This window comes from Pseudorasbora parva, chromosome 2 (assembly GCF_024679245.1).
Source record: "Pseudorasbora parva isolate DD20220531a chromosome 2, ASM2467924v1, whole genome shotgun sequence".
Taxonomy (NCBI): Eukaryota; Metazoa; Chordata; class Actinopteri; order Cypriniformes; family Gobionidae; genus Pseudorasbora; species Pseudorasbora parva.
In genome coordinates, this window is record NC_090173.1 from 17932135 (window position 1) to 17946438 (window position 14304).

At 39.8% G+C, this 14304-nt stretch overlaps 1 protein-coding gene across 1 annotated transcript in view; it reads right to left on the reverse strand.

Moving 5' to 3' along the window:
- pitpnc1a (phosphatidylinositol transfer protein cytoplasmic 1a) overlaps positions 1–14304 on the reverse strand; it is a 144876-nt gene that overhangs the window by 71667 nt on the left and 58905 nt on the right. The window contains exon 2 of the mRNA XM_067457921.1: positions 1789–1937. Within this exon, the coding sequence (XP_067314022.1) occupies positions 1789–1937 (149 nt within the window). The remainder of the gene's footprint in view (positions 1–1788; positions 1938–14304) is intronic.

The window sequence follows — 14304 nt, forward strand, 5'->3', positions numbered from 1 at the left end:
TAAAATGGGCTTACTTTTGGAAATATAACATCTACATTTCAGTGGTAACACATAAGGTGTTGATCGTCTTTCTTTATTATTGTTAGCACTAAAGCGGCGTCTCTTCGGTGCGGTCATTTTCTTAAATGAGCCGCGGCAATGTTTCAAATGAGCTTCTAACGCTGGACAAACACCTTTATCTTCAACGCGATCACCTTGTACCCAAACCATTTCGAAACTAAGGAGCCATTGTCCTCAGATTACAAACAAGCTCCTCGGCGGCGCGTTTGGGGGACTCGTGTTTCGCGCTATGGGGGATTTAAAAAAAGTGACGTGAGTGGAAGGGAGGCGGCAGTGCTAGGGCAGTGTGTGTGTGTGTGTGAGAGAGAGAGAGAGAGAGAGAGAGAGAGAGAGAGAGAGAGAGAGAGAGAGAGAGAGAGAGAGGGAGGAAGGGAGGCTGCAGTGCTAGGGCAGTGTGTGTGTGTGAGAGAGAGAGAGAGAGAGAGGGAGGGAGCGCGGCTCGCGGCTGTTATTTCAAATAGCGCAGCATATTTTAAACTAATCGGTTAACCGGTTTCAACCGGCTAATGAGGCTCGGTGGTCGGTCAAGAAAATGTTTAGTTTTCGCCATCCCTGCACCTGCCATTAAAATATTTCAATATATGGCTATATGGTGAGCCACGCGTAAGAGCCCGTTGCAGCGTCTGTGTCTGAAGTTTGTTTTGAGCGCTTATGCCACCACTCTGGCATAATTACTCTGAGAATTACCCTGGTCTGAACCGCGTCTACTACCGTCTACCTCCATGTTTGTTTATGTATTGCAGCGTGCATGGGCATGCCGTGGCGTGAGGTGCATCTTGACGTAAAATTCTGCCGTAAACGCCTTATCGTGGCGTAAGCGATAGAGCCTAATATAAAACGACAGACATTTTCTATCGTCCAGACGATATATTTCGTCATATCGCCCAGCCCTACCTTTAATAATAAAGTTTTGCTTCATATTCTCGAGAAAATGAGTTTTTCCCATACGCAATACTCGTTCCCTCTCTCAGGGAACCGAGGTTACGAAAGTAACCGAGTACGATCTGTGTATTAAAGTGAAAGCTGTGAAATATATAGTACCTACTGCTATATATGTTGTCAATAAACAGATCCTGCTCTTGAATGAGCTTTAATAAGAACATTTACTACTTGAATGCTGCTGTTAAATGCTCTGGCGAGTAGCTGTGGGCGGGGCCTAAACAGTGTGTCATCAAGCAGCTTGTTCTGAGACACTGCTTCAGAACAAAAAGGAGGAGAAGGTGTTTTTTTGTGGGCCCTGATCAGACAGAACGAGTTTTTGCAGTGAGAGGACTTCGTTTTTGAAGGACCGCTCTGAGCGTTGGAATTGAAAAAAATCAACTCGGAGCAGAAAAGTAGCTTTTTTCTATTGACCAATCTAATGAATGGAGAGGCGGGCCTTCCGCTGTGGTGACCGTTATCTTGATTAGACTGACAAGACAGCTGATTCGGCGGTTTCCTAGAAACATTGAAAAAAACTGCAGCGCGCTGCTCTTTTCTAAATTAAAAAACGTCAACCAAAAAAGGCGTGAGATGTGCCTCACATTTTCAAACCTGAAAAACGCATTCTGATCAGGCATTCAGGGTGGTTTTGTGTACAGACACTGCCAAAACACATTTAAGTTCAAACACCATTTTGAATGATAGGCCCCCTTTAATGTGTAACATATGTGTTGACTAATATGGTGCATCACACACCAAAGACTCGTGCTTTGCCTCAGCAAGTAATTGACGACAATTTCTACTCACTTGTTGAGATAAATGCGTTTCTCGGTGAATTGTCCAGCGCCGTAGGTGGGGTCCTCATAGGGTTCGTTCTGCACCACCTCCACTCCCTCTCCTCTCTCGCTCTGCTCGTGGCTGTGCTTGCTGATCATGTACAGCTGGCCAATCCTGTACTAGAGACAGAGACACAAAACAGTCAGGACCTCCATGCCCCAACTCACTTAAAACGTAACATATTTTACCCACAAATTAAGCACAAAAGTATAATTTGGTGTTTATGCCTATGCATAGTGTAAAATAACTGTATCCGCATAAATTTCAACATCCGAATAGTACAAACATACTGTACACAATTTTTTTTTAACTGTGTATCCACCATGTTTTTAACATAAGAGTAGATATGGCAATTTGTAAATATTGAATGACTGGCTTCTGTTTTAGCTATACAAAAACATTTTGTTTTTCTGCTTAATATTGCAAACTGGTATTAGTTTAATGTATTGTCATAATTATAAACACACTGGTTTGTAGCAAAACTATTTTTACCGTTTACTATACTTTGTTATTCTTCTAGTTATTTGCCTACAGCGTTTAGTGAGTCGGAAGCATCACAAAATCACAGAAAATAGCTTATTTCCATGGTGCATAAGTAAGGTGGTTACCCCAAAGACTTCATATACCAAAGACGGTGGACTCATATTACTTGTGAATGGGAGAAAGTACAACACGCAATATGGCGGATTAAGTCCCGCCTTAGAAATAAAATAGCCAATTGCTGACAGTTGCATCACTGCAGCTGCCCTCACTAATGGCTTGAAAAGGAATTTGATACTCCACAATTGACTTTTTTTCAGTGTAGCAACACAATAATTTTTTGGCAGGAATGAAAATAAGGCTGTGATGGATAGAAGTACAGTATACTTCTGTTTGGATTCACAGCCTTGTTTTCATCTGCCTTAAACTAATGTGGATGCATTCACTAATGTGGATGTGCAGCTTGCACATTCGCATTGATTTTTTGCATTAATAATCCGTCCTTAAAGGGTTATTTCACCCAAAAAGCCCAGAGCATATGCAGTCTATGCACACTTTCCTGTCCAATGTCATGTGATTTCAGCTGTTTGACAGTTTGACACGCGATCCAAACTGCTGAAATCACGTGACATTGGCGATCCGAATAATTGATCGATTCATTGATTCATGGCAGTTTTTCTAATCTTTTTTTGAGGAACACGGAAAAGAAGCCAATGCTGAATAAAGTCGTAGTTTTTGTTATTTTTGGACCAAAATGTATTTTCGATGCTTCAAGAGATTCTAATGAACTAACTGATGTCACATATGGACTACTTTTTATGTTTTTATTCCCTTTCTGGACATGGACAGTATAGTGTGCATAGACTGCGTATCCTCTGGGACTAAATACAAAATATCTTAAACTGTGTTCAGAAGATGAACGGAGGTCTTACGGGTGTGGAACGACATTAGGGTGAGTCATTAATGACATCAATTTCATTTTTGGGTGAACTAACCCTTTAAGGTGGCAAAACTGATCAAGAAAAGAAATGGAGGATTCTGAACAAATACAACAAACTACTGAAAATGCAACAACAAGAGATGGCACTGCTAAAGCTAATGCACGCTCGTGTGAGGGGCAACTCTAGTTAAACCAGTACAAATACATTTTTATGGGTAATATATTCTGGATAGAAATCGTGCAGAAAAGAGTCTTTCTTCATTTCGTCTGCAATGTATTCATCATTTTGTCCATGATGTCAACAATGTGTAATACATGTAGTAGCTGTTAAACAGATCTCTTTGCTTTTAAATGAATTAACTGAAATTATTGGAGTCCTGGAGTGCCCCTTTTAAAAAGGTATAGTTCACCCAAAAATGTAAATCACCCTATGATTTACTCAACTTCAAAACATCCTAGGTGAATTTGACTTTCTACTTTAGTGTAACGGGTGTAAAGAGTGGTTATTTCAGTCAAAGTTGCTCTTCTATCAGCTTGAATCAGTCGGCCCATTCTCCTCTGACCTCTAGCATCAACAAGGCATTTTCCCCCACAGGACTGCCGCATACTGGATGTTTTTCCCTTTTTACACCATTCTTTGTAAACCCTAGAAATGGTTGTGTGTGAAAATCCCAGTAACTGAGCAGATTGTGAAATTCTCAGACCGGCCCGTCTGGCACCAACAACCATGCCACACTCAAAATTGCTTAAATCACCTTTCTTTCCCATTCTGACATTCAGATTGGAGTTCAGGAGATTGTCTTGACCAGGACCACACCCCTAAAGGCATTGAAGCAACTGCCATGTGATTGGTTGATTAGATAATTGCATTAATGAGATATTGAACAGGTGTTCCTTATAATCCTTCAGGTGAGTGTACATCTCAATAGTAAAGATGACAAGATCACAATTTCTGTTTTGTGCAGACTTTAAACACACTCGTAAAGTAGCATCAAGTTATAGTATATCTGATTTCTGATCAATCCTCTCCTAAATGTCACATAACTGGCCACTTTATATGTCAGTCAGGCTGTCTGCTCCTGTTAATTGTCAAAATAACCAATAATGTGGACAAGATTAAGATTAGGGAAAGCTTTTGGTCCTTCACAAAAACAAGTTCCAGCCCATAACACAAGTCAGTAGAAACATACCGCAGCCTCACAATCACGAGGGTTATGCTCTGCCTGATACAGGATGAAGTATCATACGTTTTGGAGTGTATGACAGCTGTTACAGCTGCTTATCTGTGTGAACAGAACAGGCCTCGGGCATCTGTTCAGCTTTCTGCATTAACTGCCACACTGGAGACACGCAATGATCCTTATCAAGCCAGTCATAGATGTGAAGTATGACCACAGCCCTGCAGCTCATGTGGTTTTATTTATAGGTCAATGATCAGATATGACGTACTTCTCATTTTAAAGCCTTCAGGCTGGGTAGAAGCAAGATGAACATCTTCGCAATCTTAATTCTCTTTGCTTACTCTTAAGTACTTGTTATGAATAAAAAACAATGTGAGAGTCTAGTATTAATACTACATCAGCTATGCCATCCTCTCCCGTGGCCTCATGGGATAGTAAAGTGTCCATCGTATGCACACTTCAGAATCTCGCGAGGAGTAGTAGGTCACCCAAGGATGTGATTTGGGATGCAGCCAAGGTCTTCAGGATCCCCCCCCCCCCCCCCAAACCAAACCAGTTCAACAGAAACTCCGCCCCCTGCAGCTGATTATTATGATTTTATTGGTCATGCCAATCACAGTAAGGATTGCCTGCATCAAACACTAATCAATAAACCTACACGTCACTGTAACCTTAACCAATGAAGTGAGCTGCAGAGCGGGATTTCCGCTGAACTGGTTTGGAAAAAGAAAAAAGAAGAAAATAATGCCTTGAGGAATACTAGAAAGGCAGGTGAGTTTGATCAAGGTAGGAGCAAAAACCTGCAGAAAAGTGGACCTCGAATGGCCAGAGCTAAGAAACCCTGGGCTAACAAGTCATTTACACCGGGGGTGCAAAAACTCCTGAGTGAGTTTAGTTCAAACCCTGCTCCAACACACATACATTTAGCTTTTAAATAAGCCTGAACGACTTGTGTAGCAAAGGCAGGCCTATGTTGTTATGGGAAGAAGGAGGCGGGAAACAGCAAACGCTCATTATCACTCACGCCACCAGCCTCGCCCCGTTCCCACGGTCCCTCTGCCTCGACTGCTTGCCACAACTTGATTGGCTTGATCAGGTGTGTTTAATTAGGGTTCAAGCGAAACTGTGCAGGAATTGAGGCTGAATCCTCATTCACTATTCCCTATGTTAGTGCACTAATACAGTTTACTTGAAGGAGTGAATGAAAACGATTGAGTGAATTTGGACTGCTGTTATTGCGGTGCGATGTGAGATTGAATGAGTGCACTCAATAATGTCCACTATGGTTTCGGACACCACTACAAATGGCTGTTCCCTCAAATAATGCCCTATTTGAGGGTATAGGGGTCGAGTTTTGCATTCCTGGTTCATGCTAATGCCCATTAGAGTGTCTCTGGTGGTGACACTGACAATGCAAGATATATTTGGTGTTTTATCATGAACTTTGACACAAAGATTCTCTATTTGACAAAGATTGAGTTTTTTGCCTTTAAAACCCTAAGACACAAGGTAGTGAAATGAAATATTGTATGGTCTAAATTAGTGTTGGAGAAAGTTACTTTTGAAAGTAGTGCATTACATAAGTACATAGTAGCTAAGGCCACCTAATATAAAGTGGGATTGAGACTTCTAAAAACCTTTGCGGGTTAAAGAAAAAACGTAAAGAATTTTATTTGTAATAGAATATTTCTATTCACAATAAGCTAGGATAGGAAAAAGTATTTTAACCGTTTTGTTAAAAATTAGACACTTCAACTTTAATTTGCTTTTAACCTAGTAGATACCCAGTGCCATTCCAGCCATAATTCCTCTTAGAGAAGAAATGACACTTCAAACATTCATATTCGATGTCTAATGCGATCACTATGTGCTACACACATCAATATTTAACCTCCACTCTCCCCTGAAGCATGCCATGCTCAACCTTCACCTCCGTTCATCTGAGCTTTTTAAAAAAGCATGGCTCTTTGTTTGATTAATGAGATATTGTCCTCATTGTCATCCTCTGAAATCCAATTAAAGCTGCAGAAAAAGCGAGAGAACAAGAGCAGCTATGGGGTTCAAGTGGTGGTGAATAATTCATTGCTACCACTTTCACTTTGTGTGTGACGGACAGGCGCGAGGAGAGATGAGAGGACGGACAGACTACATGAGAGTGCATTAAGTGTTGGCGGTGAAATGAAATTTTAAAAATAAATAAATGAGGCAGGGATTGAGAAGTGTGTGCTTTGCACATCCCCCAGGCAGCTGCTTGATCCTCTGCGATAGCGTCTTTTTTGTTCTTTTAAGCGTAACTCTAGTATCACCCACAGCAGTACTCTGTTACCTGCAGAGTGCCTGTGTTTCATGGGAACAGACTAACTTAATGGCGAGTCATTAGATTGTGCGGTCAGGCTGCTCTTTGAGAGCTCTTGAGGGCTGCCCTGATTGTGTTGGGAAGAGAAAACTGTGGTTTTTGTTTCTACGGAAAAACCTCTCTCGGGCACACTGAAGAAAGACTTCAAATCACGAGCACAGAGAGGTTCATGCACTGCAGTGAACTGACTACAGTATGTGTCAACAGCATGTTTGAAAGGAATTCGAGTGGTGTCTTAATGCAAAACTTCCCACCAGGGTCGCCACTTTAACAACTTGCTAGGTTTAGCAAAAGATGCTAGGTTGTGATGGTAATTTGATTTAGGGGTTGATAAGGTATTGCTAGAGTGTTCTTGATTGCTGATAGGGAATTTCTAAGATATTTTATCTTGTTGCTAGAGCCTTGATTTGGTGTTCTTGGTTGTTAATAGGGCACTGCTAATGTGTTTTGGGTTGATGCGAGTGTAACAGAGGCCAGCTACTAGTATTTATTGAGCAAGTAAACCTCACTCCCCTGACCTCAAGACATGCTATGGGGCGGCAGTGGCTCAGTGGTTCATGTAGGTTGTCTACAAACTGAAAGGTTGGTGGTTCAATCCCCGGTTCCACCTGACCAAGTGTCGAGGTGTCCTTGAGCAAGACACCTAACCCCAGCTGCTCCCGATGAGCTGGATGGTGCCTTACATGGCTGACATCGCCGTCGGTGTATGAATGGGTGAATGCGAGGCAATATGTAAAGCGCTTTGGATGGCCATAGGGTCTGTTAAAAGCACTATATAAACGCAGTCTATTTACCAGAGGTGGAAAGAGTAACAAAATATTCTACTCAAGTAAAAGTACTGTTACTTCAATGAAATTTTACTTAAGTACAAGTAAAATTACTGGTCTAAAAATTTACTCAAGTAAAAGTAAAAAGTAGCTCATTTAAAATGTACTCAGAGTAAAAGTTACTTAGTTACTTTTTTAACAGTGGGGGTGGGGGACTCTCCCCTGTAGGGTTGTGATAGAATGAGATTTTCACGATATGACAACTATCTCAGAAAACATCAATTAAACATTTACTGTACCTATTATTAAATGATGGTTATTATCACTTGTTAAAATGATGTTAAATGAATGAAGAAGATTGGTCTTTTTTTTATTTGGTTGAACAAATGCTTTATTATAACAAACTTAAAACCATTTGTTTATTTTGTTTATCAAAATTTCAATAAAACGTATTATACGTCTAATAAACTAAATTCAATAAATTATTATGAATTAGATTAACAACTTATTTTTATCATTAATTCGTAAAAATGTTTAAGAATAATAGAGTCCATATGTAGTAGATGGAGCAGCTCATTCACAGAGAGAACAAGCAGATCATATATTCATATAGCATTCAATGTGTAACGAGTAGAAATATAGTGTGGCCCCTTTAAGAGCTGCGCGCGCTCCCTGAAAACGAGTTCTGCATCTTGTGTAACTTATGTGCGCACTGAGTTTTGAGCTCCCATGTGTGGGGATTATTCTCTGTTCTTCTGTTGCTAACAGTCAGTTATTTTGTTTTATTGAGTAATGCTGCTGTGGACGGAAATGGAGTTTGTGATGAGAGTTCAGCGGGAAATAAAGCGCGATCTGTTTGACGTCAATCGCCTCCGTGTTTGCATCCACTCCAGATATATTAAGTGAGCTAACGTTATCCGCATTTTTCACCCGGACACAAGCGTTACAAATGTTGTGCTTTAATGTTCACAGACCATGTCGCGATTTGATTTATTTCTAAGGCCTACAGCTCTACATTCGAGTTTATCGTTCATTCCACCAGTTTGCGTGTATTACACCAAATCTACGTTATAATGTAAAGTTAATGTTCATGACTGGATTCCGGGATTCCCTCTGCGTCACAGAAATCAATCGCCCTAAGTTATAAACATACCTTTATTTGCACAGAGGGATGTGTGCCCGAACATGTTCTATGTGTTTCTTCATTTGCATCCACATTTTGTGCAAATTTGATATCCTCCAGGACAACACCACATTATTATTTTCTATATCCAAAGTATTTCCATACTAGCCAGGAGTTCACGACGGCGTTTTGCTTTCACCTGGGTCTGCGTCACTGACATCTGTCTTGTTTGTCTCCATCTGATATTTGCGCGCATGTTCTCTCCCGCGCCCCGCGCCGTCTATTCAATATTAGTCATTTCCGGATCGCAGTGTTTTTCCTCCTCTCTTTGCATTAATGATTTATTTTTACTCAGTAACGGATGTGGTTTAAAATGTAGCGAAGTACAATACTTTAATCAAAATGTACTTAAGTAAAAGTAAAATTACAGATTTTTAAAACTACTTAAAAAAGTAGAAGTACACAGAAAAACTACTCAATTACAGTAACGCGAGTAAATGTAATTCGTTACTTTCCACCTCTGCTATTTACCATGCTCTAGCGACTGATGCTAGAGGTTGCAACCTTTAGCCTCTCTGTTAGAGCGTCCGACTTTCATGCGGGCGGACCCAAGTTTGAGTCCCGCTTGGAGCGGGTGATCCGAGCAGGAGAGGTACACACACATGAATAAATGAATGAATGAAAACATTTATATAGCGCTTTCATATGTACTACTGTACACCCAAAGCGCTTTACACATGTCAGGGGTCTCTCCTCAACCAGTGTGCAGCATCCACTTGAATGATGCGACGGCAGCCACAGTACAATGGCGAACGTGGGCTCACCACACACCAGCGATAGGTGGCGAGGAGAGAGGGTGATAGAGCCAATTCAGTGGTTGGGGATTATTAGAAGGACATGATTGGTAAGGGCCAATCAAGGGAATTTGGCTAGGACACTGGGGTTACACCCCTACTCTTTTCGAGAATGTGACGACTCCTGTGTTTAGTGGGGTTTCCCCAGGCTGAGGAGGATGGTTTGCTGGCTCCGCCCTCAACTGGCTGTTCTCAGATAGCTTGATTAAGCACACCTGTTGCTGACATCCTGTTGGGCCTTGTTAAAAGGAGTCTAAGGAAAAGGCCCAAGGGCGTGGCAGGCTGGACGTGATTATTGTTTTGCATTTGTTTGACTTTGTTTCTTTGGTACATCCAACACTACAACAGCACATTACCCTTTCATGCATTCCTTACACAACACACTGATTCCTGACTGTTGCATTTAATACTGTTTCTTTTCTGTATAGTTCTATTTTGTTAATAAATTTCGTATGCGGAGTATGCGGGTGCTGAGCTTGTGGTGGATCCATAAGCAAGAGTCAAAGCCTTGAACTTGCGGGCAGCAAGGGGGTTGTTTTGGGTTGTTGTTAAGAGCACTGATAGTGTGTTTTGGGTGTTTTTGTTAGGGAATTCTTAAGATGTTTTGGGTTGTTACTCGTGTGTTGAGAGTTCTGGCTGGATGCTAGAACACTGATTGGGTGTTTTGGGCAAGTACTAATGCATTACTGGGGTATTCTCGGTTGTTGCTAGAGCAATGATTGGGTGTTTTGATGGGTGCTAAGGCATTACTGTGGTGTTTTTGGGTTGTTGTTGTCAGGGCAGAGATGAGCAATGCCTGTCCCAGTTTGCTGCTGTCCTGCAGAGTTTATCTCCAACCCTGAAAAAACTCTTTCTTTCTGTAGCCACATTGTGCATGAATTGAACACCACCACAAAGTCGTAAATAACAGTGAGAAGTTCTGGATTTTCTTTAAAGGGATAGTTCACCTAAAAATGAAAATTGTCATCATTTACTAACCCTCAACATGTTCCAAACCTGTATGAGTTTCTTTGTTCTGCTGAACACACAAAAAAGATATGTTAAAGAATGTTTGTAACAAAGCAGAGAGAACAACCATTCACTACCATAGTATTTTTTTCCTACTATGGCAGTGAATGGTTGTTCTCTCTGCTTTTTTACAAACATTCTTCCAAATAACTTTTTTTGTGTGCTCAGCAGAACAAAGACACTCATACAGGTTTGGAACAACTTGAGGGTGAGCAAATGATGACAATTTTCAATTTTAGAGGTGAACTATCCTGATCTGTACGAGATCTGTACGAGTCAGGGGCGTGTCCGTGAGAAGCAAGCTGGTATCAATGGATGCAAAGTCTGTAGTTGAATATAACGGGTATTTAGCAGTGGTACTGTCATGCTGTCTCATTTACAACAAAGTAAGCTAGCATTGTAATATAGCCAGCAATTAGCCTAATATATATTATTATATATATATATATATATATATATATATATATATATATATATATATATATATATATATATATATATATATTAATTAGGCTATTTGCTAATGGTCCGCATTTGTTTTCAATCCTCAAATAAAGATTCAAACGGTCATGAATCAGCGTATTGATTCATGATTCGGATCGCCAATGTCAAGTGATTTCAGCAGTTTGGCAGTTTGACACGCAATCCGAGTCATCAATCAATCCGCTGATTCATTACCGTTTGAATCTTTATTTAAGGATTGAAAACAAACGCGGAAGAGAAGACAATGCTGAATAAAGTTTTTTTTTTGGGACCATTTTTATTTTTCGATGCTTCAAGAGATTCAAAATGAACTAACTGATGTCACATATGGACTACGTTGATGATGTTTTTATTCCCTTTCTGGACATGGACAGTATAGTGTGCATAAACTTATACGCTCTCTGACTAAATCTAAAATATCTTAAACTGTGTTCTGAAGATGAACGGAGGTCTTACGGGTGTGGAACAACATTAGGGTGAGTCATTAATGAAATCAATTTCATTTTTGGGTGAACTAACCTTTTAACTGAAAAGCTGCAAATTCACAAGAACATTCTCTTGGTTGCCTGTCTGATTGTTTTATCATAGCATCACCAGCACATACAGCAGGCACTTATACAAACAGTTCAGAAATGCTTTAAAACCCTCCCAGATGATGTATTGTCAAGGAAAGCGCTATTGAGAAGACTCGTAAAAGACTCGGGCAACAGGCTGTTGAGAGTAGGCGAGCAATGGTAACAGATGACTGTAGAGCCATTATCTACACAATACTCCTCAAACTCCACTATATCATTAAACCACGAGCAGCAGCGCTCCGCGTTTGCATTCCGCCTATTTGTTACTAATTAGAAAGCTTAAGGGGATTCTGTGCCCATGAAGAACAGCAAATGAACTGAGATCTTGACAAGAACAACTTCAAGCACTCCAGCTGTCTATAACAACAAACTGCTGGTTTGTCCACAACAGTTTTATCTTTTCAACCTTTGTATGTCTTTCAGACTGAACAGGAGAGACATTTATAGATTTTTTTGCACTCTCTAGGATTAAAAACAACCGAAAACAACTAAATCATTGAAAATGAATTCCACTTTAGAAGTGATCACTTTCATGCTGTTTTTTTACGATTTTCGAAACACGACAGTCCCCTTTAAGGAAAAAAGCACTCGAAGATATTTCTGCAGACAAAGCAGCAACAAAGCAGAATGTGTTTGGAGTGACATAATGTTGGATAAAAGACAAATATTATAACAATTTTGTAACTATTCCTTTAAGACTGCACCAGACTCGTGAATTTAGCTGACATAGATAAGTTTTCACAAAACCTTCAAGCTCTGTTATTAGAGCAGACTGAATAAACACTGTTTACCAGAGCCATTACCTTGGCTAATTATGCCCTCCTTTCAGAGGACGGAGAACACTTTGATTTTAAACCAATACCTCACACTTAACTACCTAGAGCGATGTGAATTGTTTATTTAACAGTGCTAAGCAGTCTGCATCAGATGAAGGGAGGGCTAATCAAACAGCAACTGTTCTTCTAGAAAGCTCAATCAGAACAAAGAGCACAACAGTTTCTTATCAACCCACGCAAGGTACAAGCTGTACATGAGCCAAAACAAGCTATATGTTATACTGTAGAGATACCATGACATTATAGTACAGCTTGAATGCCATATTCTGTACAATGCAAGGTCACAGTAAACAACTGATGAGGGAAGGCTCCGGTCTGACCCCATCCCCTTTTTTCAGTAGCCCTGACCAAGGTATTTACAAAGCAATCCAAGGTACTTTCAAAAGGTACCAATAATACCATGCTACATATTATTGTCCTGGTGTCATATATTACAACACAATAGTACCTTGTCACTAGTATGGACATTTTCAACATTTGCAGTCTGTTGAACAAATGTAATGTATCATATTTCATCACACACTTTCTTGGAAATTTGTTATTATTTTAAGTTTTGGTGAATTGGTTGTGAATTAATTAGCTATTTTTTGTACAATCTGCTTAAACCATAGCCTAGAAATCTAGACGCACCCTAGCGGCAGCAAATCTAATCTGCCCGCGAGTGTCGTCTAGCAACTCTCAATACCCTTCTGAGCTGTAATCACCTAACTCTTACTGGGCCAATCACAGTGTGTATAGAGTCGGTGGGCGGGGCTATAATGACGACGGCCGAGTTGCGTTTGCGTGCTTCTAGTAAACACAGAAACTGGCGAACGGCGGTCTTTCGAATCAGCTTTGACCGCGACTCTGGAAGACTTGGAGTTAAGCTTTTCTCTGAGAAAAGAACAAAGAACGGCACTGAAGTCATTCTTAAAAAGGGAAGATGTGTTTAATCTATCAACAAGCTCCCAACAGTGTTTTTGAGCGTTTGAAGGGCACTTGGGGAAGTGGACGCCATTTGTAGGGGAAGTCCAAATGAAATGTAACAACATAATACCTTTACAAAGGGCCCTTCCACATGTCCATTAGTGAAGTAATGACCACTTCAAGGAAATAATTTAATCGTTATGGGATGACGAGTCCTAGCGATTTGAAAGGTAAATGGTTCGAGTTAAAGGGGTAATGAATTGAGAAATATACAGTGGGGCAAAAAAGTATTTAGTCAGCCACTAATTGTGCAAGTTTTCTCACTTAAAAAGATGAGAGAGGCCTGTAATTTTCATCATAGGTACACTTCAACTAGACAGAATGAGAAAAGAAAATCCAGAAAATCTCATTGTCTGATTTTTAAAGAATTTATTTGCAAATGATGGTGGAAAATAAGTATTTGGTCAGCTACAATTCATATCCTTGAACAAGAGAAACATGCATTTAAGCCAATGAGATGTGAACAGCCTGCTGATATTTCTGTTATGATATCAATATCATGATAACGAATACTGAATCTGTTCGCGTCTTTCACGTTTTATCATTAAAGCTTTTTTTTGCATTTGTCAAAGTATATTATTTGCCTTAATATTAAATAATTATTCATTAATATAATGTATTCATTTCATTTTCAGGGATGAAAACACTTCAATCTTTTCAATTATTTCTGCAGAAATGCCATGATATGGGCGTAAGAGTCACAAGTTTTTGTGTTTTAAGTTTTTTTTTTTGTTGTATTAAATGGTAATTTTTATTTGACATTTGAAAAATAGAAATGTCACATTCTCACATTCTCTCAAATTGTACGATTGAATATAGAGTCAAATGGGAAACACTTTATAACATGTTACAAATGTATTAGGCCTGATATATTTTTTAAATAATAAAAAAGTTGTAGTATTGTTGAAGTAACAATA